The sequence below is a fragment of the Cervus elaphus genome, chromosome 14 (genome assembly GCF_910594005.1).
Source record: "Cervus elaphus chromosome 14, mCerEla1.1, whole genome shotgun sequence".
NCBI lineage: Eukaryota > Metazoa > Chordata > Mammalia > Artiodactyla > Cervidae > Cervus > Cervus elaphus.
The window spans coordinates 61,995,204-62,020,201 of record NC_057828.1 but is presented as its reverse complement, the minus strand read 5'-3'; the positions used below and the strand labels follow the sequence as shown (position 1 = coordinate 62,020,201).

General features: G+C 42.4%; 1 protein-coding gene across 8 annotated transcripts in view; it reads left to right on the top strand.

Annotated features, from left to right (window-relative positions):
* The window catches only part of ABL2 (ABL proto-oncogene 2, non-receptor tyrosine kinase), a 100,360-nt gene extending 78,464 nt beyond the window's left edge, over positions 1-21,896 (top strand). For 4 of the 8 annotated variants that reach the window (XM_043922983.1, XM_043922981.1, XM_043922984.1 and 1 more), the window contains 9 exons: positions 3,433-3,705; positions 4,781-4,865; positions 5,818-5,995; positions 6,564-6,748; positions 7,862-8,014; positions 8,858-8,947; positions 11,478-11,651; positions 12,188-12,421; positions 12,731-21,896. In XM_043922983.1, coding sequence (XP_043778918.1) covers positions 3,433-3,705; positions 4,781-4,865; positions 5,818-5,995; positions 6,564-6,748; positions 7,862-8,014; positions 8,858-8,947; positions 11,478-11,651; positions 12,188-12,421; positions 12,731-13,911 — 2,553 coding nt within the window. In that variant the 3' untranslated portion in view covers positions 13,912-21,896. Of the gene's footprint in view, positions 1-3,432; positions 3,706-4,780; positions 4,866-5,817; positions 5,996-6,563; positions 6,749-7,861; positions 8,015-8,857; positions 8,948-11,477; positions 11,652-12,187 lie in introns of all 8 variants that reach the window. The other 4 variants (XM_043922978.1, XM_043922976.1, XM_043922980.1 and 1 more) reach the window with 1 other exon arrangement.
* The last annotated feature ends 3,102 nt before the right edge of the window (positions 21,897-24,998 follow it).

Below are 24,998 nucleotides of genomic sequence, written 5' to 3'. Positions count from 1 at the left end.
ACGTTAATGTAAATAGGTCAGTCAGTCATTTAGCACTTTGTAGGTTTGAAACACCAACCGTATAAGAATGGCTATGTTAGAATGGAACTGTCTTACTTTATAAACGGTAAAGCATAGGTTTATGTCAGTTCTTCTACTGAACAGTAAATTTATAGTTACGACGTGCAGGCTAAGTTACTCTGTGGCCTGTGGGATCTTAGTTCCCTGACCAGGAATTGAACCCACATTGCCTGCATTGCAAGGTAGATTCTTAAGTATTGGACCACCAGGGAAGTCCTTGAAAAATAAATTTATTTATTTTTTAATTTATTTTATTTATTTATTTTTTCTTCCCAATTATTTGTATTAGTTGGAGGCTAATTACTTTACAGTATTGCAGTGGTTTTTGCCATACATTGACATGAGTCAGCCATGGATCTACATGTGTTCCCCATTCTGAACCCTCCTCCCATCCCTCTGGGTCATCCCAGTGCACCAGCCCCGAACACTGTCTCATGCATTCAACCTGGACTGGCGATCTGTTTCACACTTGATAATATACATGTTTCAATGCTGTTCTCTCAGATCATCCCACCCTTGCCTTCTCCCATAGAGTCCAAAAGTCTGTTCTATACATCTGTGTCTCTTTTTCTGCCTTGCATATAGGGTTATCGTTACCATACATGCATTAGTACACTGTATTGGTGTTTTTCTTTCTGGCTTACTTCACTCTGTATAATGGGCTCCAGTTTCATCCATCTCATTAGAACTGATTCAAATGAATTCTTTTTAATGCCTGAGTAATATTCCATGGTGTATATGTACCACAGCTTTCTTATCCGTTCGTGTGCTGATGGGCATCTAGGTTGCTTCCATGTCCTGGCTATTATAAACAGTGCTGCGATGAACATTGGGGTACACGTGTCTCTTTCACATCTGGTTTCCTTGGTGTGTAAGCCCAGGAGTGGGATTGCTGGGTCATATGGCAGTTCTACTTCCAGTTTTTTAAGGAATTTCCACACTGTGAACAATAAATTTAGATTGAATTGTTTCTTCCACTCTTTCTCTCTTTGTGATATGAATAGTAGGGGAAAAGCATAGGCTTTAGAGCAAGCAAATCTGGTTTGCTGGGTAACTCCATCATTTATTCACGTTGTGACCTTACTTAAGCCTCAGTTTCCCATCCCATTTTATTGGAAGCATTCAGTGAGATAATTTCCATAAAAGATAATGGCTGGTAAAAGGTAGGAAACAGTAAATGATTAATTTTCTTTGCCTCACCTTATAAGACATATTTTTTCTTCGTGAAGCCAAACAGAATCAGATAAGTGATGATATAAGGGCCACTCAGCAGATCTACTTCTGGTTGTCTTCCCAACAGAAGCGAGTGTTTGTGTGTTCAGCAGACATGTTCAGAAGTGTTCATAGAAGAGTTACGTGTAGTAGCCAGAAACTAGCAACACCCACCAGTCTGCCAGCTGTGGACTGAGTTAATAAACTGTGGTATATTTGTAAAATGGAATCTCATACAAAGTGAACCTGGTACTGCTACACACACTACTAGGAAAAACTGTGACCTGCTGGCTGCCTACTTTTGTAAATAAAATTGTTTTGGGATGCAGATACACACCCGTTTGTTTATGTATTGTCTATGGCTGCTTTCTCAATATTACGGCAGACTTGAGTAATGACAGAAATTACTGTGGCCACAACCCTGAAATGTTTATTATCTGGCCCTCTAGAACAGTCATAGATGAATCTCTTACACATCAAGTTGAGTAGAAGGGATTAGTGATTACTGAGGGATGGGATGAGGGGAGTGGGAATGACCTCTAATGGGTCTGGGGTTTCTTTGTAGGGTGATGAAAATGTTCCGAAATTAGATGGTGGTAATGGTTGGACAGTCAATGCATTTATTAAAAATCACTGTATTGCACAATTGAAACTGTGAATTTTGTGGTGAAATACATGAATTATATCACAGTAAAAAAAGTTGGGTGAAAGGAAACAGGCACAAAACAATACTTATTGTGTGATTCCATTTGCATAGATACAGTTCACAATCTAAGCTAACCTAAGGTGTTAGAAGTCAGCAGAGTGGTTACCTTTGCAGGGGTCAATAGCTGGGAGGCAGGAGGGAGGCTGCTCGGTGCTGGTAATACTATAATTCTCTTGTGTGGGAGATGTTTATCATGGGTGAGTTATATACTAGAAATCTCTTTTTAAAAAAATAAACAAGCTCCCTTGGAAGATAAGGCTCAGAGACTGCTATCCTACTTTATCCTTCTTCTTGCTTATCACAAATTAACTACTGTTTTGTTTACTTTCTGAAATGAAATTGTGGCTCTTTTTCAAAAATGGCTTGGACACCCAAAAGGGCATCTTAATGAAATAAAAATCATAAGATATTTGAATACCTTCTCTCTACCAAAAAAAATTAAAATCAGTGGTTTTCAGATTATGTTCTGTGTAAGATTCTGAGGTGGGAGTTCATAAATTTTACAGGAAGCTGGTCCCCTCTTACCTACCTTAATCAGCACTTCTCTTTCTTTATCTTTATATATTTTTTATCTTTATATTTGGGTTCCTTAGTTGTTCAGCTTAAAAATATTTGAAGACCAGTGATCTTGATGATCCAGAGAGATAGAAGCTTTTCCCCTTCAGACTCGAGCTACTTTAGGAATCATAAGAAGAGTAGTTTAAATGAGATTAAACTGAGGTTCTCTGGCTGCCTCCCCTCCACCCAGCCCCCCACCATCATGGTTAAATTCTTCTGTAATTCTTCCATTTGTCTCAGTAAGATAATGCCTTATTTTCATCTTTTTTTTTTAAATCAGCATTTTAAAAATTGAAGTACAGTTGGATTCCAGTGTTGTGTTAATGTGTGCTATACAGCACAGTGATTCAGTTATACATACATCTACATTCTTTTTATATTATTTTCTATTATGATTTATCATGGAATATTGAATATGGTTCTCCATGCTATAAGTAGGACCTTGTTTATCCACTCTGTATATAGCCGTTTGCGTCTGCTGTCCCCAGCACCCCTTCTATCCCTTCCCCGACCCCCTCCCTCTTGGCAACCTCCAGTCTGTTCTGTCTGTGATTTTCTGTTTCATAGATAAGTTCATTTGTGTCGTATTTTAGATTCCACATATAAGTGATATCATATGGTGTTTGTCTTTCTCTTTCTGACTGACTTCACGTAGTATGATAATCTCTAGTTGCATTCATGTTGCTGTGAATGGCATTATTTTGTTCTTTTTTTTTACGGCTGAGTAATATTCCGTTGCCATACACACACCCCACATCTTCTTTATCTGTCGATGGACATTTAGGTTGTTTCTGTGTTTTGGCTATTGTGAATAGTGCTGCTTATTTCATATCTTGAGACCAGTGAGATCAGGATCCCTTTTCAGTTGGTTTATTTTTCTCCGCTCTCCTCACCAGGTGTATGTAACTGCTGAGAGCCGCTTCAGCACTTTGGCCGAGCTTGTTCACCATCACTCCACGGTGGCTGATGGGCTGGTGACAACACTACACTATCCGGCGCCCAAGTGTAATAAGCCTACAGTCTACGGTGTGTCCCCCATCCATGACAAATGGGAAATGGAACGAACAGACATTACCATGAAGCACAAACTTGGGGGTGGTCAGTACGGAGAGGTTTACGTTGGCGTCTGGAAGAAATACAGCCTTACGGTTGCTGTGAAAACATTGAAGGTGGGTTGCTGAGAATTACAGTTTTCAGGAGTCTCTTTCTTTTGTGCTGAATCACTTGGAAATACCAGTGTGCCCTTCTTTAACTTTGGAACACTTTCCACCCACTGGTGCCAAGCACATCAGCAAATTGTGATAATTAACCCTGGTGCCATTGCTGACAATGCAGGGGCAGATTATTCACTGCAACGCAGTGAAACCCACATGTGGGGAAGGTTTGTCTCTGGAGGCTGTTGATACAGATCTTGGTGGGAGGTTAGAAGCAAATTATAACTTGTGAAAGCAAAGCAAGCTGTTTTCCTTCCTCAGAATAACCCCTGCTGGGCAGAATTCTCCATGCATTGTTGGAGAATCACTCTCTTGTTCTGTCCTTTGTCTCCCTGCTGCTTGCTTCTCCCATCTCCCTGAGATTAGATCACCTTATTCTTCATATTCACACAAATCATCTTCCTGATGCCAGCTTGTCTCTCTCCTTTAAGCATCCTGGTAGCGAATTACAAGTTTTGTCATTCATCCCATTCTCTGAAGATTTTCTCATATGCCTCAGTAACTCTGGAGGACTCCTAAGGACTGCTCTCACCTCTGAGTTGTAGTCAGTTCTTTTACCAAGCTTTTATTAAGTGCTTGGTCTGAGTGTGAACCAGTATGCACAGCCTTGCAGACATACCTTGCTCCTTAAGGAATTTGTCAGCAAGACAAATATGTAAACAGCTAATTGTTCTGGCTCCTCTTTCAAAGGCTTGAGCTATCCAGAAGGAATCTTTTCAGAGAATTGAATTGTCTATCCAGGTCTTTTGTGTTTCAGTTGTGCTAGACCATGATTGCTGAATTTTACTTACCCTACTAAATTTTACTTCAGTTTCAAATACTGAATAAATTAAAGGGGACATTTTTCTTTCTTAATTGGACTTATACAGAGCACACTATGCAGCAATAAAATTTCTTCAAGTAAGTGCTAAAATATCCAAAAGATACCTCCTTTTAAAACTGAAGTTTTAGGAGTGTGAGTTGACTTAAATGATTAAGATGGGGGCTTGTCCCTCTCCTCTTTTTCTTTCTTATCTTCCCCCCTTTCCAGGAAGATACTATGGAGGTGGAGGAATTTCTCAAGGAAGCTGCAGTGATGAAGGAAATCAAGCATCCTAACCTGGTACAGCTATTAGGTGAGGCAGCTTGTCTGAACCATAGGTTTCCTCAAAGATGCTTGTCCCCCAACCCTCTGCTGTCCCCCAATCCTCCTTTTGTATCACCATGGCAGAAGCTCTCAGTGTAAATCTATTTCAATAAATGGCTGTTACTTTAATCAGCAGTCTCTGTGTTTTAAGATTACCCAAGAAACAGTGACCGGGATTGATTGCAGTATATGGAACTGCCCAGCTTCTGCTGATTGCCCAGATCCAAAGTTCAGAATCATTCAAATGATACTAAACCCCAAACTATCCCAAAATATTTTTTACAAAATAAAGAGACATTAAGCAAAGGACTATTGAAAAGAAACAGATTAAAAATTGTGACCACCCAAGTGCTTTGCAGTGATCGATAGGCTTCTCACCTATTCAGGTCACAGAAAAATCTGACTGAAACAATTGCCCTTTTTAAAAATAGGGCCAGTTTCTTTGGGTGTTCATTGAGCCAAACTATCCCAAAGGAAATAAATCGCTTCTTTTGGACTTTTACTGGGAGTCTGCTATGTAGTAATGAAATCCTTGCAGTCTGGACTCACATAGTCTTTACCGTGTCAACAGTTGCTGTTACTTTTAGATAAACATTGTCAGCAGGAGGCCGTTGAGGATGTGAAATCATGGGCACATACAGAACTCTAGAGGTATTGGTGGTCCTGACCCCTTATGGAATTAATACAAGTAACTCTGCCTTTGTTCAAACAGGCACATTCTCAAAATGCATGTGAATTTCCAGAGCATGGTATCATTGGAAGTAGAAACTCACTGTCATCCAGCTTCTTAACGTTTGCTGTGTTCTTTTCAGAGAATGAAATGGCAGGAAAGGAAAAAATTACTGCTGGACTAGATTTTTAAAAGTTGTCAGTTATTCTTGCCAAAGTGGTTGGAGTGTTTAAATATATACTGATAAAACAAGCTCTCTTTGAACTATCAGGTGTGTGTACCTTGGAGCCACCATTTTACATTGTGACTGAATACATGCCTTATGGGAACTTGCTTGATTATCTCCGAGAATGCAACAGAGAAGAGGTGACTGCAGTTGTACTGCTTTACATGGCCACTCAGATCTCTTCTGCAATGGAGTATTTAGAGAAGAAGAATTTCATCCATAGGTGTGTAAAACCCGATAATCACCTGTGACTAACCAGGAAGCTGACATGCATATCAGATAACTCAGGAAAGTAGTTTTCTCTTTTCACAAGGACCATTGTAATGTCATTTCCAACTTAGAAACCTACTGTGTCCTCTGATTAAAGTACTAACTCAGGGCCTTTGCTGTTCTCAGAACAGAAGGCTCTTTATTTTGCCCAGGACGCTAAGTCCAAGATCATTTTGCTCCATCTAGTGGCTTGATTTTAAAAATAGTTTTCTGTCTTAGTAAAGAAACTAAAACCTCTGTTACTCACCTCTGAAACCTATCCCAATGTACTTATAAATAGGAACTGGTTTTCTGAAGCCTGCTTTATTGTGGCATCACATAACTGCCTCTTGGTGAGTATTCACAAGAGATGTATAATTAGTGGCTTTCTACCATGTTAGCAGTTTTCGTGAAATACTACCATACCTGTCAGCACTTACTTATCAAACTCTGCTTGTAGCACAAAGAACTGATAATAGAGCATTCATGACCATTTTCCAGAACCATCTGAATAGAATCACAGTAGGGTTTCTTTCCCACAGGGATCTTGCAGCTCGTAACTGCCTGGTGGGAGAAAACCATGTGGTAAAAGTGGCTGACTTTGGCTTAAGTAGATTGATGACTGGAGACACCTATACTGCCCACGCTGGAGCCAAATTTCCTATTAAATGGACAGCACCAGAGAGTCTTGCCTACAATACCTTCTCAATTAAATCTGACGTCTGGGGTAAGGTTGGAAGGGACGTTTTCCTGTGTATCGTCATTTTCTTTACACATCAATGCTTAATTTTTTAGAGCTGATTTTTTTGTATATGATCAGTATCCTCTGCCTTTACACCCATCCTTCTTCAGTTATTCAGCAAGCATTTATTATTAATAAATACTATCTGCTGGGCATTTGCAGGGTACTTACTGTAGAAAGAAACTGTAAAGAATAAAGTTAAAAAAAAAGTCCCTGCCTTGGGAGCACTCAGAGTCTAGATACTATATTGCACTGAAGTTCTAATGATCCTCTCTATAAAGCTCCCTGTTTTCCACATTAGACTTTATTGCTTGTATCTAGAGCACTATGACACAGAGTGGTAACCTCTTTTCAAGGAAGGCATGGTGAAGTTTTATCTAGAATTTGTCCTTGTAACTGATCTTGTTTCTGCTGTCCTGAAAAGGAATATTATTCAGTAGAGACTTGAGGGACAGAACGAGTCTGGATGTTTGGATTTTGGGCAGTAGAAATAGTTGAGAATGCTAGATCATGTTTTACCAGCAATCTCAAACTCAAGAGTAACCTGTGACAGAATCAAGCAAATTCTTTCTTCACATGTGAATTTTATTTGATTTCAAATGTGTCCATTTTTATATTCTTCCTTTAGTATTAGTGACTTAAAAATTGTGCAACTCATTGAATAGATTGTAAATTGCTTTAAGAATAGTTTTGATTATGCCCCAGACTTATTATATGGTCCTAGATTATTCTCCCTTGTTGTAAAGGAAATCCAAATAAAAATTGGGAAATTTATTTATGTGTTTATTTTGGACGTATCTTATGTGGCCCTTAGTTCCCTGACTAGGGATTGAACCTGCACCCCGTGCTGTGAGAGCTTGGCTCTTAACTACTGGACCACCAGGGAAGTCCCCAGAATTGGGAAACATAAAGAAAACTGTCTTTAGATTATACCTAAACTTTTCCTGTGGAAAATATCTTAGAAGAACAAGTCACCTTTTAAGAATTATAAGAGTTACTAATGTAACATTGTGAAAATTTGAAAGAGAAGTTACCTAATGATATAAATGATAAATCAGAAGAAACATAAAAGCTCTTTTTTTAAAATCCCTTCTGCAGCGTTTGGGGTGCTCTTATGGGAAATTGCTACATATGGAATGTCACCATATCCAGGTATTGACCTGTCTCAGGTCTATGATCTACTGGAAAAAGGATATCGAATGGAACAGCCTGAAGGATGTCCCCCTAAGGTGTATGAACTTATGAGAGCATGTGAGTATTCCTGCATATTTTAATTTTGAAGTAGTTTAATTCAGGATGATTAACAAAATTGAAAACATTTTTCCTATCAATGTTGTAAGATTGTATTCAGCCTCATGACATAGAGTTGGTCACTGATCAACCAGTTGGGATACTGTATGCTATACTACTGAGTCATACTGGAATCCTAAGAATCATTGTCCATGGCCCAAACACTCACTCAGTTTCCCAAAACATATGCATGTATGATAAGATAATAAAAAATGGATTTGGAGATTAGGTTGGGGAGGGTTGTTGTCAGCTACACAAAATGAGTGTTGAAGACTGGAGAATGCATGAAAGTGACTTCTGTGATGTGTAAACAAGAGCATCTGACTACTTAAAGATGAAAAAGTAGGGAGGTGAGTAGTGAATTAAACTGCAATGTATTTGAGTCTCATTATTTTCTCATTGAGCATTGATTGCCTACTGTTCTTGTCAAATGTGAATTCCAAACTCCCCCTTTCTGATACACTGTTATGTTTTGGAATGTGTACAACTAATTGTGAGTGAGTGAGTAGACAGGTTTTACTACTTCTCATTCTTCCAATGGAAGACTTTTCTAAACCATCTCCCCACCCGCTCTGCATCCCTCTAGTGGAGCTGAGACGGCATAGAAGGACTGGCCCTAGGACGTGGGTTCATCACACCTCTGGGCTGAAACTAAGAAATAGCTGCCTCACTGTCACTACGGACTTGCTGTAACTGTGCTTTAGCTAGCACATGTCCCAGTGCTTGGAACTCACCCTCAGGTGTGCCCTGAATATTTAATTTCTGCCAAGAAGCTTTTACTACTGTTCTTTTTTGGTTACACAGGCTGGAAGTGGAGCCCTGCTGACAGGCCCTCATTTGCTGAAACACATCAAGCTTTTGAAACCATGTTCCATGACTCTAGCATTTCTGAAGGTGAGAACCTGGTGGTTTACTGTTGGTGGGGGCTAGTTCTGGGTGCTGGGGATGATACCATTCCAAAAATGATAGTGTCTTATAATTTGGGACTTCATTTCAGGGTATTGAATTGATTCTTGGCCTTTGTTATTGTTTTACTTTTTCTTTTTTTTTCTTTTGCTGTTTTAAAATGTATCTTTGTCTCTCTAGCTCATATTTTTAATGTTGAGATATTTTAGGAGTATGAACAAAGATTTAGCAGTAAGGGTGTTACATCAGAGTGTAGTTTATAATACTGAAAAAACAAAGACCATTTAAGTATCCAGTATGTTAATTATTACATCCCTATAATTGAGTAGTTAAAATGATATTCTTAAATATATTGACACAGGAGTTTAGAATGAGAATGTTAAATAAGCTAAGCTATGAACAGTGAGAATCTTTTTCTTATGTAGAAAACAAGTATATGGACACATACAAGAAGTTTCCTACTTTTGTGTATAATGCCTCTTTAAAATTATATGCAGAAGTCAAACAGTAAATGTACTTGTTGGGACTTCCCTGCTGGTCCAGTGGCTAAGACTGTGAGCTCCCAATGCAGGGGACCCGGGTTGGATCCCTGGTCAGGAAACTAGATCCATCGTGCCACACCTAAGAATTTGCATGCTGTAATTAAAGATCCCACATGTCTCACTGAAGATCAAAGATCCTGCTGCTGCACCTAAGACCTGGTGAGGCTAAGTAAAAATCAATACTGAATAGATTAAATGCCCAGTCAGAAAATAAATAAACTTACTTCTTAGGAAGAGAGAGACTGGACTTCCCAGGTGATCCAGTGGTTGTAAATCTGCTTGCCAATGCAGAGGACATGAGTTCGATCCCTGGTCTCGGAAGATTCCACATGTTGCGGGGCAGCTGAGCCTACTCGCCATGACTACTGAAGCCTGTGTGCTCGAGCCCATACTCTGCAACAAGAGGGGCCTCCACAGTGAGAAGCCCGCACACCGCAGCTAGAGAGTAGCTGCCACTCACCGCAATTAGAGGATGCCTGAGAGCAGCAACAAAGACCCAGCGCAGCCAAAACTAAATAAATACTTGAATAAATAAAATTAAAAAGATAGAAAGGCTATTCCTTGAGAGAGCTAAAAACACAGAATTCTGAGTTATACTTGCCTACTAGACATTTTGGTGTAGTTCCAGATTTGTATACATATTTTTTCAAATTTTTCTTTTTCTTCATAATTGAACAGAGCACTCACTACTTAAGTTCAAGTTAAAAAATGTTTGAAGAAGAAATTAGGCAAGTTGATTTTTTTCCTGCTTCCTTTAGTGGTTTATCGTGTTTTGCTAAGAAGAAAAGAAAAAGTACACCACCAGAGTTTAATGACAAGTATTTCCATCCTCGTCCTTCTATAGATGGAACTTTTACAGGTTGGGGAGGGCACAGCTCGCCCTCTGGACCAGATTAAGCAGCTCCCTATCACAGCACTTTTCTCTCCCCTTTAGTTCATGTGGAGTCAAATCCTGAATATCATTGGAATCTCACTGGCATGGCTTGAATTAATTATGTGCTATGTACCCACACTTGTGGGGGATCAATTTTGAAAAATAATTACCAAAAGTGTTGTAAATTACAAAATTCCGAAGTTTGATCCATACTTCATTTTTGTTCAGGAATGAATAGTAAAGTGAGTCTTTGTCTTATTATTAAGAGCCACAAAACCCATGGCCACTTTTAATCAGTTGAGGCTTACTAGTAATAGGGTGAACACATTTTCAGGAGCCTCATTTGCTTCATTGGCATGAAATGAATTGTATCTAGCCTCCTTTTTTTTTGCAAGGCACAGCCTGAAAATAAAAATTTCTGCAGATAGCTATTTGCTTTGTTCAACCTCTGAATAAGCACTTAGTAAATAAGGATATCCAATTGGATGGTGAGCATATGAAATCACCCATCATCAGAGAAGTACAAAATAAAACAATGAATGGCCACTACACACCTACCTCAGGAATACTAAAATTAAAATCAGATGAACAAACATCAAACTTTGGCAAGCATGCATAATAACCAGAACTTTCCTGTAAGTTAGTGGGCATGCAGATCAGGACAGCCAGTTTGGGAAGGCAGTTTGGCCCTGTGACCCACTGGTCCTGCTCCTGTATCTAGCAGATGTGCATACCACTGTTGCCGTCAAAGACCCATAGTAGGATGTTTCTAGCAGTATATTCATAATAGCCCCAAACTGGAAGCAACATTCTTTAAGAGGAGAATGGATGAATTTTGGTGTATTCACATATTTGAACAATACACAGCAACAAGAAAACCCCCCGCCACATTCAGTAACGTGGATGAACCTACAGCTAGAATGCTGAGCAAAAGTAAGCCCAGACTCCAAGGGAACATACTTTGTGACTCCACTTACACGTTTTAGTGTACTCCATTCTTCAGGTCCTCTCAGTTGTCTGCCTTTTCTGAAAAGAGAAAACTCCCTTTTTTCTTTTTTGTCATGAAATTGTTCTTTTTATCATTGCCCTGTCCTCCACACAGAGGTTGCTGAGGAGCTTGGGCGGGCCGCCGCCTCCTCTTCTGTGGTTCCGTATCTGCCCCGATTGCCTCTACTTCCTTCCAAGACCCGGACGCTGAAGAAGCAGGGGGAGAACAAGGAGAACATTGAGGGGGCACAAGATGCCACAGAAAATTCTGCTTCCAGTTCAGCACCAGGTACGAGTGCCTAGGGAGGTAGAGACAACTGCCTTGTCTAAAGAGCCATGGGGTATGAAGCTTTTATTTCCACTTTCCTGCCCGTCTTCCTCAAGGAAAAGTGTGGCAGGCATCTGCTTAATTTACCACTCTAGTACATGGCCCTGCATTGCCAGTGTTAGTAGTCGTGATCACACAACTCTGCCTCCCACTCCATTTCCTAAATTCCTGATTCTCAAATAGTTGCAGTCCTCATGGTTCTAGCAAAAATTTCTTCACTGAGTCTGATAGGTGAAGCCAGGTTGTGCTGTAGTTGCTAGAGAAAAGATGGATGCTGAGGTAAAAACCAGCAGGTTTATTTTTTTCCATTTATATGTCACATCACATTTGGAACAGCAGTGTGACATGATAAAGTATTAATTAGTTTTCTCTGAGTCCTGCTAACACTTGACTTTTAATAGATGCCAACAACACTCTTCACAATCCAGCCTTAGTAACTCAGGTGAGTCACTTACTTTTCACAATACTGATTGGCTGTTCTGTTTTTTTTAAATCAGGGTTCATTAGAAGTGCACAGGCCCCCAGTGGGTCCCCAGCACTGCCGCGAAAGCAGAGAGACAAGTCACCCAGCAGCCTCTTGGAAGATGCCAAAGAGACATGCTTCACCAGAGATAGGAAGGGAGGCTTCTTCAGCTCCTTTATGAAAAAGAGAAACGCTCCCACACCCCCCAAACGCAGCAGCTCCTTTCGAGAAATGGAGAACCAGCCCCACAAGAAATACGAACTGACGGGTAACTTCTCATCTGTTGCTTCTCTGCAGCATGCTGAGGGGTTCTCTCTCACTCCTGCCCAGCAAGAAGCGAGTCTGGCGCCACCCAAGTGCTATGGGGGTAGCTTTGCACAGAGGAACCTCTGTAATGACGACGGTGGTGGGGGTGGGGGCAGTGGCGCTGCTGGGGGCGGGTGGTCTGGCATCACAGGCTTCTTTACACCACGCTTAATCAAAAAGACACTGGGCTTACGAGCAGGTAAACCCACAGCCAGTGATGACACTTCCAAGCCTTTTCCAAGGTCAAACTCTACATCTTCCATGTCCTCAGGGCTTCCAGAGCAGGATAGGATGGCAATGACCCTTCCCAGGAACTGCCAGAGGTCCAAACTCCAGCTGGAAAGGACAGTGTCCACCTCTTCTCAGCCAGAAGAGAATGTGGACAGGGCCAATGACACGCTTCCCAAAAAATCAGAGGAAGGTTCCGCTCCGACCAGGGAGAGACCAAAAGCCAAACTTTTGCCCAGAGGCGGCACCGCTCTTCCTCTCAGGACCCCCTCTGGGGATCCAGCCACTACAGAGAAGGATTCTCCAGGGTTGGGGGTGGCTGGAGGGGCAGCTGCCCCCAAGAGCAAGGAGAGGAACGGTGGGGCACGGCTTGGCGCGGCCGGAGTCCCAGAGGATGGCGAGCAGGCCGGCTGGGCTTCTCCAGCCAAGACTGCTGCGGTCCTCCCGGCCACTCACAACCACAAAGTGCCCGTCCTTATCTCGCCCACTCTGAAGCACACTCCAGCTGACGTGCAGCTCATTGGCACAGACTCTCAGGGGAATAAATTCAAGCTCTTATCAGAGCATCAGGTCACTTCCTCTGGAGACAAGGACCGACCCCGCCGGGTAAAACCAAAGTGTGCCCCACCCCCACCACCAGTGATGAGACTACTGCAGCATCCGTCCGTGTGCTCAGACTCCACGGAAGAGCCGATCGCCCCGACTGCAGTCCAGCCCAAGTCAGAAACACAGGAGGCGGGGAAAAAGGCGGCTCCAGGGGCGGTGCCCATCAGTGGGAAAGCTGGGAGGCCTGTGATGCCTCCACCTCAAGTGCCTCTGCCCACATCTTCCATCTCGCCAGCCAAAATGGCCAATGGCACAGCAGGTACTAAAGTGGCTCTGAGAAAAACCAAACAGGCGGCTGAGAAAATCTCAGCCGACAAAATCAGCAAGGAGGCCCTGCTGGAATGTGCAGACCTACTGTCCAGTGCAATCACGGAACCTGTGCCCAACAGCCAGCTGGTGGACACTGGCCACCAGCTGCTCGACTACTGCTCAGGCTATGTGGACTGCATCCCCCAAACTCGCAACAAATTTGCCTTCCGAGAGGCTGTGAGCAAACTGGAACTGAGCCTGCAGGAGCTGCAGGTGTCTTGCACAGCCGCTGGCGTGCCCGGGGCAAACCCTGTCCTTAACAACTTATTGTCGTGTGTGCAGGAAATCAGTGATGTGGTGCAGAGGTAGCCACTGGTAGCCAAGTGGGAAGGTGCACACGTTGCTGAGCGGAGAGGGAAAGGGACTTGTTCTACTTGTGTTGTTTCAGAAAATGGAAGACTGATACTTGAGTGTGTTTCTGTGAAGTACCTCAGATCTCTGAGTTCTCACGTTTACAGGTTCATCTCAAAAATAACAAAAAGCAAAATCCATAGGAGAGAGGGAAAATAGATGGGGGGCAGGGCAGTCGTGGGCCAGATCAGAAGCTGCACTGAAGCATCAGGGACACGTGCCTGTCGAGCTACGAAGGACCGAGTCCAGCCCGTCCTCACCTGGAGGGACGCGAGCTGGCCAACAGGGCTGTCCAGCGAGGCCGCAGGGCCTGTGCCCAGGCAGCGGGGTGGCTGTGGCCCTCACTTTGCCCCGCTCCAGTAGGTACTAGTGGTACTGATCTCAGTGAGTGGGTGGGGACGTGCCAGGAGGGTTTGTTCAAGGCTGTTGGAAGCTGCGGTTAGCCTGGCTCCTACAAGGTCACAGCTGCAGTAAGAGCTGCAGATCAGATGGCTCAATGGCCCTGTCTGTACACACCTGTCCTGTTGTCTGTTGGTGTGTTAGTTGGTGCCGGAGGTAGAGAAAGCCAGGATGTGTGTTCAGAGAGATTGAAACCGCCTCCTCCGTTGTATACTGCCCAGCAGAAGCCACTTCTCCCGGCTGGTGTATGATTTTGTAATGGATGAGGATGAGCTTTGTGCTCATTGGTGCCTATCTGTGATCCATAGGCATAGCAGGTCTCTGGTGGTTTTTCTCTGCCCGTTGCTGGGCAGGCTGTCTTCCTCTGTTCCTGGTGGCATTCAGGGCATTAACCAGCATTGAACACTATTGAAAATAATGGTCCTGGACAGGGCTCCCAGGGGAGTCCCTGCATACTGACATACTGGCCAAGGACTTGAGCAGCTGTGTATGTTTCTTTATCAACTAAGTGTCAGGGAAAGGGTGTCGTCTTGAAACCCAGCATTCAGCCCAGGAGCCTGTGACTGAGGGGAAAAGCTAGCTTGGTCCTAATGACTCTTTCTCTGTACCTTTCCTCTTCCTCTTAGACCCAATCCTGGTAGAGAATGGGGAGAAGCGTTCTCATTCTGTGCGGATTTCAAATGAATCACCCTAAGTTATTGTCACATGCTTTTCTTCTTTCACTGACTCCCCCTGCCAGTTGTTGTGCTTGTTTGTAAAGATCATATTGGAAGTATTCTTTGATATTTATTTTTTCATTTCACCTCTATTTAAAAATGCATAATTGAAGAAGCAGGTCATTTTCAGGGGATGCCGATTAGAACCTGGAAACCTAGTGGTTCCTTTTCCTTCCCTATTCAGTTATTGTTACAGAAGTTAATTAGGATCACTTCTGAATTTAGAACCAAATCTAATTGGTTAGATGTTATTAATACTCTCGATACCAGGTCTAAGTCCAATGACCACTTCATTCTCTTTTTAAAATTTTATGCCCCCTCCATTCCTGCCTCCAAAGAGAATGCAATATTTTTTAAAAAACTCATTGTTTTTTCTTCCCAAAGGAATATTAACTTAGGAAGTTAGGAATTCAACACTGATGAACAGTGAGTTTTCTTCCTGGCTCTGTCATTGATCCACTGTCAGCCCCATAGCCCCTTCTCTTAATCTGTTAAATGGAGGTAATGATACATGTTCTCAAGGGTGTTTTGCAAATAAGTGTATAGTTATCCCTTTGAGAGCCTCTCTGGAAAGCTCTTTAGTGCAGTATTGTTACGTATGAATATACATCTTTCATTCTCCTTTTTCATCGTCTTTGCTTGGTAGCAGATAATGCAATTTAAAACTGCTGAGATTATACTAATCAGGCTAAGGGGAAAAATGGTTTTGGGCAGAGTTTGGCATCTTTGACCAAGGAGAAATTTTAGTTTTCAATAGAAAGAAAGGAATTGATTCTTTCTATGGGTGTTCCAGAGGAGTCCCAGGCCAAGAGAAGAAAAAGCAGGGAGGAGACAGCATTGGGCATTCCTTTCAGGGGTTGGGTGATCCCTCTGACTGTTACTTGTTGGTGGAACACAGGCAACCAGAGATCTGGCTAATCTCTTTGTAATGTTTGAAAGAGTTCCTTTAACTTGGATTTGAAAACCAGCAATCCTCCGGCCACCTTTTTCTTTGCCACTCTCCTTCATCATATACTTCCATAAACTTGAAATTGTTTTAGCAGTTAGCCTTTTAAGAGTGGGGCAGGGAAAGCTAAAACTTTAGAATATTATTATGCTGCTTTTTAAGTTTATCCCTGTCATTGTGGATGCAAGTTGAGGGATTAGAATCATTTTTCAGGGGATTGATTTTATTCTTTCTTTCTTTCTTTCTTTTTTTTTTTCTTTAAAGCAAGGGGTCTTTCCTTGAGAGCTCTGAAAATAAGCCTTGGAGGAACACTACTGAGTGTATTTAAGCTCCCTGGTTTTCTCACCGAAGAGCAGTCTTTGAGGGTGAGGGCTGGGTCTTACTCAGGGGTAGCACCTGGCTCTGTCTCATTCATAGTAGGTGCTCAGTATGTCCACGAATGGATTCTTTTTTTCTTTTCTCAACACTGTCAAGAGTTGCAGCATTGACTGTTGCAGCACACTCCATCCACATGATGCTTTAACTGTAATTTCAGGAGTTGAGGGCTCAGGGTTCGGGTTAAAGAGACACTGTCAACTTACTATAAAAATGTAACTTAGGTTTTTTTTCCTTTTTCTACTCAAAAGGGACCAGATTTTTTAAAAACTAACCATAAATTTAAACATTTGAATTCAAAGCAGAGAAAACTACGTTTAGAAACTAAAAATGTAGTTTAATTCTGTCTAGTTTAAAACAAAGCAGACAGCAGGAGCAAAAGCCCTTCTACAAGGTGTTGAAAACTTTCTAAAGTGGTTGTATGTATGCATCCCTTTGGGGTTACCCCAGATTGAATCTTCTCATGTACTAATAATATGATTTCAGTTTAGATTTTCTACCTTACAATGCAGTGTTGTGTAAAATACATCTTGTTTGTGCTTTCCATGAAGTATTTTCTTAAAAGGCTTTGTGTACTATTAAAATGTGTGTATTTTCCTACAGATCTCCATCGTGACTTTCAGAGATATAGCCTTAAAAAAAAAAAAAATGGCCCTGAGAAATTATTCAGTGTTTTTCCAGGTGACCTCTATACATTGAGGTTATTAGGTCTCCACTAGACCCTTTTTTAGCTGAATTCTAGGGTTTAAGTTAGAATTTTTGTACACTTCAGCTGAAAGTTGACTGGTAAAATAGTGCCCAGTTAATAAAATGCTGACTTTGCTAAGGCACCACCCATACTTATTTAACAAAGTCATGGAGCTTTTGGGCTTTAAGGATACAGTTTAGATAAGTGATTAAGAGTTCAGACTCTAAAGCTAGTCTAGAAGGCAAGTCACACTTAACCTTCCTCGGCCTTAGTTTCTTCATTGGAAAACAGGGATAATAATAGTAACTACCTCAGGGTTGTTGTAAGGATTAAATGAGGTAATGTGTGTAAGATACTTAGCTTGAGTGTCTGGCATGTAATGAGTACTCCACAAACGTTAACTACTACTGTTATTAACACTTAATCCAATGAGTTTTTGCCAAGGATGTGCAACAAAATTTCCTGGGGTTTAAAAAAAAAAAAACACCAACAAAAATCCTGATGCATTGACCTCACCCCGTGGAGCCCCCGTGGGGCTGTGTCTCAACCAGTGTGTTTGCCGAGAGTTTCTCCAGCACTGTCGGCAGCAGCAACACTCCGACTTTTTTCTTCACAGCTTAGGAAATGGGAAGAGAGGATGTTGAAGTTACTTGCCCATTAGCTCAGAGCAGTTAATTAGTGGCAGAGCCAAGGCTAGAGTGTGTGGTTCTTAATTCACTTTCTCATTGTGGGGTCTTGCCACCGTTCCTGTTGCCTTGTGAGACACTGCAAAAAATAGTGGCTCAGATAGACAATCCGCTTGCACAGTGCTGCACATTTGTAAAGCACACTTTCCTGGCGCTCTGACCGTAAGGGACTTGAATGTTAACTAATGGCTACACTAGCAAAGCAGGCATTCGGTAGAACTCAGTAATTTAAAAAATTATATGGGGTCATTCTTTTGGACAGACCTTAGTGACACAGCAGTCTGCACTTTGTAATGAAGAAGTAGCAACTTAAAAAAAAAACAAACCTAGTCCTACATTCCTTTTTCTTAAAAAAACGTTATTGTTTCGTATCATTTTAATAATTGAGATAATGTATGAAAGCACTTTGAGAAAAAGTATCTGGTATAACTATAAAGTTGTATTATTAATGTCTATTTAGACACAGACATCTATAATGTCTATATAGATGTCTGTAATTTAGACATCTAAATTAATGTCTATTTAGATGATGATTGACCTGTTAAGCTTTTGTGTGCAAGGGACCTGAAAATAGAGATATATAAACAATCAACTCTGTGATTTATCACATTTATAAGTATGAAACTGCTAAATGAGTATGTGCAGGTGTAGTTAACTGTTTTGCTAAAATGGTAACTCAGTGCTGAATAACTTCCCAAAACTAGGGACCAACTTTCTGGTTTAATTATAAAACTTTAGTAACATGTTCTCACTCCAGAACAAAGAAGCTCTTGCAGAGACCTTGGCTCAAGAAGAGTGAGGCCCCCTCAGCCCTGAACATTTGCCCACCGCATGCTCAGCCATTCCATGTCCCAAATATAGATGCTGGAGCAGGCTCGTTACCTGGTCACGTTGACAGTGTCTTTTTTAACCTATGTCCTGTATAGTTTTGTTGTTTTTTTTTTGGGGGGGGTGGGGGCGGATGGCTGTAGAACCAGTGCACTTTGGGAATTACTTTTCTAGGATTTCCTACCAGTTATAGATGAGCTTGACATTTATCATCCTTTTTTTTTTTTTTTTTTGGTCTCCTAAGAGGAGTAGCGGAATGTAACTCACCTCTTAAATTATAAAGATACTCAAGAGGAAGTTGCGTTGGTGGCCACTTCTGCGTTGTAGCTCACTGCTTTTGGGCCTCGCCTCCTTCCTTCCATTTTTGCTACTGATGTCACTGTTACCCTCAGGCTCTGCATTCAACCCCGCCCAAGGCATTCACGTTGAGCTGACAGGGTTGTCTACATTTTTATTCTTGATGATTTTGGGGTTTCATCATCATGCTTGCATTAACTCATTCTACCTGGATCTGGGGGCCATCTCTGTGTCCCAAGCATCTGTTAACGACCAGTCATCTTTAGGTAAGTGTCTCTGGACATAAATTTCTTCTTATGTATTAATAGACTTCAGCTGTCTGTATCTCTGTCTCAGCTTCTGTCAAGCCAGTAGCTCAGTTCTTTGGTAACCTGCTTCAGTCAGGGGTGTGTGGGAACAGGCGAGAAATAAGGAAAGGCAGCCCTGGGGTTGACCGCACCTTCCATTTGACCCGACAAGGACATCACTACTAGCCAGAGCCTCACCAGTCAGAGAGGAGAGGCCTTGGGCTGGTTCTGAAACTTGTCCCACTCTTTAATAGTCGGGAATTTCTATTCTTTGGAAGGAGTTCCAGTTTTACTAGCTACCAGACTTTTAAAAAGTAAAGGTTGGCTTTTCTTTGGCAAGCCAGCATTGCCTGGAGTGACAGTTACCGTTACCTGCTTTGTTACAGCTCGGTGACAGCCAGAAGTTCACTGCCATCCTCTGCCCTCCCGTGTGACTTGGGGGAGGTGGTGGGGAGGATCTTAGGGCTGTGGAATGGGCGGCACCTTGCTCCTGAGCATCTGCCCCAGTGTGTTCTGAGCCCCCGTGGCCCCAGCCTGTCTTCTGTGGCGTTTACTGCAGGGTCCCAGAAGATGAGTCTCTGCCTTGGGGCTGCTGCTTTTCACACCACCCAGCTGAGCTGTGTGTGTTCTGTCTTGATATAACAAGGGTGCAAGGGATTTCCTTCACTTCTGACTCCACGTCCTAGACCCACATCTCCCTCGGAAGTTAGGGAAGACTCCAGCCTGTGATCACCCAGGTGATCAGCAGTGTTTTCCTCTGAGAAGGCCGGCGTCGGGCATCTTGATTCCCGGCTGACTTGGAGTGGCAGAGGTCATTCCTAGAGAATTGTGCCTTCAGAGGTGGGTTTCGTGTGTTTTGCAGAGGAGAGGACTTGTCAGCTAGGTTGATTCTGCCCTGTTACTGAACTAAAACTGGGGGAGCAAACGTTCTGGTGGCGGTGGCTCGGAGCCACAGTCGATGGGCTGCTCTCTCATGGGCTGCTGGCTAGGTAGACGCTGCATGTTTCTCCACCTGCTTGGTGAGCTGGGGGTAAGACGCTCTCAACCGGGCCCTTTCCACCCTCCAAGGTGCACTATTACAAACCTGAAACAGTTGACCTCTCCTAGAAGAGGTACATCGTTTCCCTTCCCCATTGCTCTGTGACCTCAGCCCGCGGTCACAGGTGGCGTGTATGCAGATCTTCAGACCTGCAGCCCATCTGTGGGAAAGGATGTCTCCTTTTAAGTTGAAGGGCCGTGACGTGCCGCCATCCCCCTCCATAGTACACACTGTCTGTGTCTGTTCTGTGAGATTCTCTGTTCACCATTGTACTCAAAGCAGCAGGTTTCCGGATCCTCCATGTCATTCAAGCTGCTGAGCTATTACACACAGAAGGCTTGAGGTCTCGGCGAATTCTCGCTCACTTCAGGACACAGGGGAGGTGGACTGTGAAATGCCAGTGGGCTTTTAGAAAGGAAACACATAGTTTGTCTGGTTGGAGCTTGCTTAGATTTGCCTCTAAGCCTCAGGATAGGCATTTCGAATCATGTAATTAAGCACTATAAACTCTTAATTGGAGAACGGGACTTCTGGTTAGTAAAGTTTTCACATCAAAAGATAATTTTCAGCATTTCTAACACAGTAATAACATAGATAGGCCAAACAAATTTATTCTCGATTCAGAAGTTATTGGTGGAGAATCCAAATACTGTTCTGTACAGTTCAGAAGTAGGGTACCATGTTTTATGAGTGGCAAGAATGCAACGAGACAGATGTTTCCAATAGATGAGGGCCAGATAACCAGCCTTCCTCTGTTTTGACAAACCGGTTTTCACTGTGACCACTCTTGGAACTCCATCATGAAGGACATTCGCTGAGACTTTGAGAAGTCACCTTGATTAGACGGTCCTTCAGAGAAATTAGTATTCAGCAGCTGGAAGGACCCATGAGGTACTCATCCTATTGTTCTTTAGGGCGTATGTTTGGACACCACCATATCTCAGATCTGCGCAGAGGGTACATGCGATTCCACATTATGTACATACACTGTTGTCGTGCTCACTAAGAAGGAGGGGAGTGGGAGGAGCTGCTCAGATTTCCCTGTGGTGACTGGAAGCTGTGCCCTGGTTAGTGTGTGTGCTGTGAACAGGCCGACTGAGCTGTCTGTGCATGCTCAGAGCTCTGTCCCCTGGGTAGACCCCACACTTTTCTTTCTTGGCAATCTTAATTCTGTAGTGACTATCAGTGGATAAATTCCAGTGTTGTGCTCACTTGGCAAAAATAAGTTTGAACATTTCATGGTGGTTGATAGAACTTTGTCCTTAAACCATATGATTCAGATTCTTTAAAACGTGTTTAATGTTTATACCAAAGGTCACGCTCTGCAGGTGTATGTGTGGTGGGTGCACAGAGGAGCAAGTCTGGAGGGCCTGCCCCCGGGTGCGTTGCTAAGGGGACGAGGTGAGACAGTGTGGGACTGAACCGAAAACACATCAGTCATGGTCACACTACCAGTGTTGTCAGGTATTCGTTCTTAATTGTTATTGTAATATATTTTCAGGTGTTTCGTTTTTCTAATTTAATACTTTCACCCTGTTGTCTGACTGTGAACTGCTAACAGTGTTAAACTTGATGTAAATAATGAGACCCTTGAAAGGGGAATGCTGTCTGCCTGTTGTCTCACAAGGCTTGCCAACTTGTGTTTTATTTTAAATAAAGGTTGCAATATTTTATTGTCAATATAGGCTTGTGATTGGAGTGTTTCTCCCATAATTTTAACTGATAGGTAATTTAAGCATAATTTCTTTCTCTCTATATATATAAAATGGTATCTGTAAGGTAAAGAAGCTGATTTTAGCAAGCATCCCCTGGAACATTCTTTCGAGTGGTCCTTTATGGGTGTGGCTACTCATCCTCTGATGGATTAGTTTTGGAAATGGCCAGAGGATCATCTGGGACCCAGCTGATACATAAGGTGAGTGATGTGTGTGTCTTCCCATCCATCCATCCAACATGAGCTGACTGTAAAATGAAACTTCATTCTCTCAAAGTTCATTCTGAGGACATCTCCAAATAAGTTCTAAAAAGGTTTGGAGCCAAAGCAGCATTAATGGAGTAAGTATAAAACCTCACAGGGAACATTCTAGTCTTCTTTGACTTGGTCTTCAATTTTTAAGAAATGAGTGATTTCATTGCTTTTAGAAGTAACATTTGAATTTTTTTTATTAATTTAATTGGAGGCTAATTACTTTACAATACTGTAGTGGTTTTTGCCATACATTGACATGAATCAGCCATGGGTGTACATGTGTCCCCCAGCCCAAACCCCCCTCCCACCCCACATCCCTCCCTGTCCCATCCCTCTGCTTTTGAATTTTTAATATATATATTTTATTGAAGTGTAGTTGGCTTACAGTGTTTCAGGTGCACAGCGAGGTGGTTCAGTTGTGTGTGTGCGTGCTCAGTCACGTCCCACTTTTTGGGACCCCGTGGACTGTAGCGCACCATGCTCCTCTCGTCATGGGATGCTCCAGGCAGGAATACTGGAGTGGGTCGCCATGCCCTCCTCCAGGGGATCTTCCCGATCCAGGGATCAAACCCACATCTTCTGTGGCTCCTGCACTGCAAACAGATTCTTTACCTCTGAGCCCCTGGGGAAGCCCTGATTCAATATATGTGTATATATAGATTCAGTTATGTATACACACATACTGTTTTTTGATTATTTTCCATTATGGGTCATTACAAGATATTAACTATAGTTTCCTGTGCTGTGCCGTAAACCTTTGTTGCTTGTTGCATATCTGTGTTTTTAAATTAGAAATCTAGCACTTTTATCTAGTTTTGTTTCACTTTTTCTGTTTCATATTCAGTGCTCCCATTTCATTTGTTTTTCAATTTCTCCTTTTTGATATTCTTTCTCAAGCCTTTATAAAGTGTAGTAGAAAAATTTTTGTACATATAAATAGTATGTATAATATATTTTAGAAAACTTATGAGTTTCTGCCTAGCTAAGAAATTTATGACATTTTGATTCCACTATTTGACTTACTATGAATAGACTGCTCATTTCTAATAGAAGTGACATTTTGCTGAAGGATTATGTAGCATATACTCAAGCGATGCGTGCGTAAGGTTCAGTTAGAATGGCTGTTGTAGGGGAGCACAATTTGCCACCCCAAAATGCGCTTCTTTAGCATAAGGATTATTTTAAGTTGGTCATTTATAAGAAATTGCAGACACAGGTGAAGCTCTGAAAACTGAGTAAAAGTTATCCTTTTGTGAGAGATTTACATTTGTGAGGGAACTCTCCACTTGTTAGGGTATCTCCCTTGCTGTTCCTGGAAGAGGAGGATCAAGTCTCTAGAAACTTAACAACAGAGAAGGTGGTGACTTGTCAGTAAATCTGCAGAACAGCCTCACATTGGTTTACTGTGCTCTTCCTGGTAACCGTCTGTAACTGACCGCCGGCCTGCACCTCCCTGCCCCACCGGACCCAATATCTGCTTTTGTCTTTAGCTGAAAATAGTATTTAAGGTGATAACTTCTGCCATTTTGAAGTTAGTTTTCCTGTGTCTCTCCCATGTATACATTTTATTAAACTTTTATTTTTTTCCTCTTAATCTTATGTCAATTACTAGGCCAGCCAAAGACTCTAGCAAGGGAAAAAGGAAAACTTCCTCCTCGACCCTGTTAAGCGTCAGTTTATACACCTCATCCCCTCCACTGTCTCCTTTTCTCCCACACAGTTTTACTTTAGGAATTCTTGTTTCAGATTTTTCTGAGGAGAACCTCCCATTGTTATCTTCTCCCTCTTTGTATTGCTTGCAATACTTTCCAAACCCAAGGCTATGGCATTCACCAAAAAAAAAAAAAAAAAACCATTTTAGAAACAAGTCATTAAAGCATTGGAGTTGGACTGCCTGAGTTGAATCCCATTTCTCCACTGACGAGTTCTGTAGAGATAATTAAACCTCTCAGAGCCCCAGTTTTCTCAGCCATTGAATGGTGATTACACTGTGACCCCTAAGTCATAATGTTAAGGGTTACATGAGGTAGTTTAATCTGCAGCATTAAGAATTACATGAGGTTAGGCAGCGCATGTGGCACATGACATGTTTGCAAACGTTACGTTACCTCAAACCAGGGATCTGAGAGAATGGAGGGAAAGGCCCTTCCTGGGCTTTGAGTATGGTGCCAACCTTCTGTGTCCTGAGTACTTGATAAATACTAACTCATTGAATTCTCACAGCCCTGTGAGGTAAGCACAGTCATTACCAAGGTTAAACTGAAGTTAGCAGCTTTCTTGTGGTCTCACCAGGTGGTAAGTGGCTGAGCCGCTGAGCAGTTTCTGGCCCCAGAGGAGTGTCTGGAATCACTGTGGTCTGCTGCTCTTTCTGGTCTCGAGGTATGAGGTTCAGACCCAGTATTTATGACGTCGGATATGGCTGGCCTGTGCTGTAAGCAACTCAGCTGTCCCGCGGCTCTGAGATCTAAAGCCGTACAACGTACCTTTTAAAGTGTCTCTCTACAGTTTAGATCCAGGTATGTTACAGGACTGGGGGGCTGCAGACTGTTCCTGAGATGCTCTAGACTGAGACAGACACCTAAGACTGACCCCCATTTCACTGTGCAGTTGGGCCAAGTTTACTTCCGTCTCATGGGTGGTGCGAAACTAAGCTCCTTTCATTTGCTTGCGTGTTGACTGGGTATCTAATGTGGCGCGGGCTAGCTGCTCCTCACCTTGGGGCAGCTGTGGAGTAAATGAATGAATGAATGGTTAAACGGCGGAGAAGCGGAAGCGTCTTCCTTTTACTTGCACTGCTGGTGAGGGCGGGGTGGAC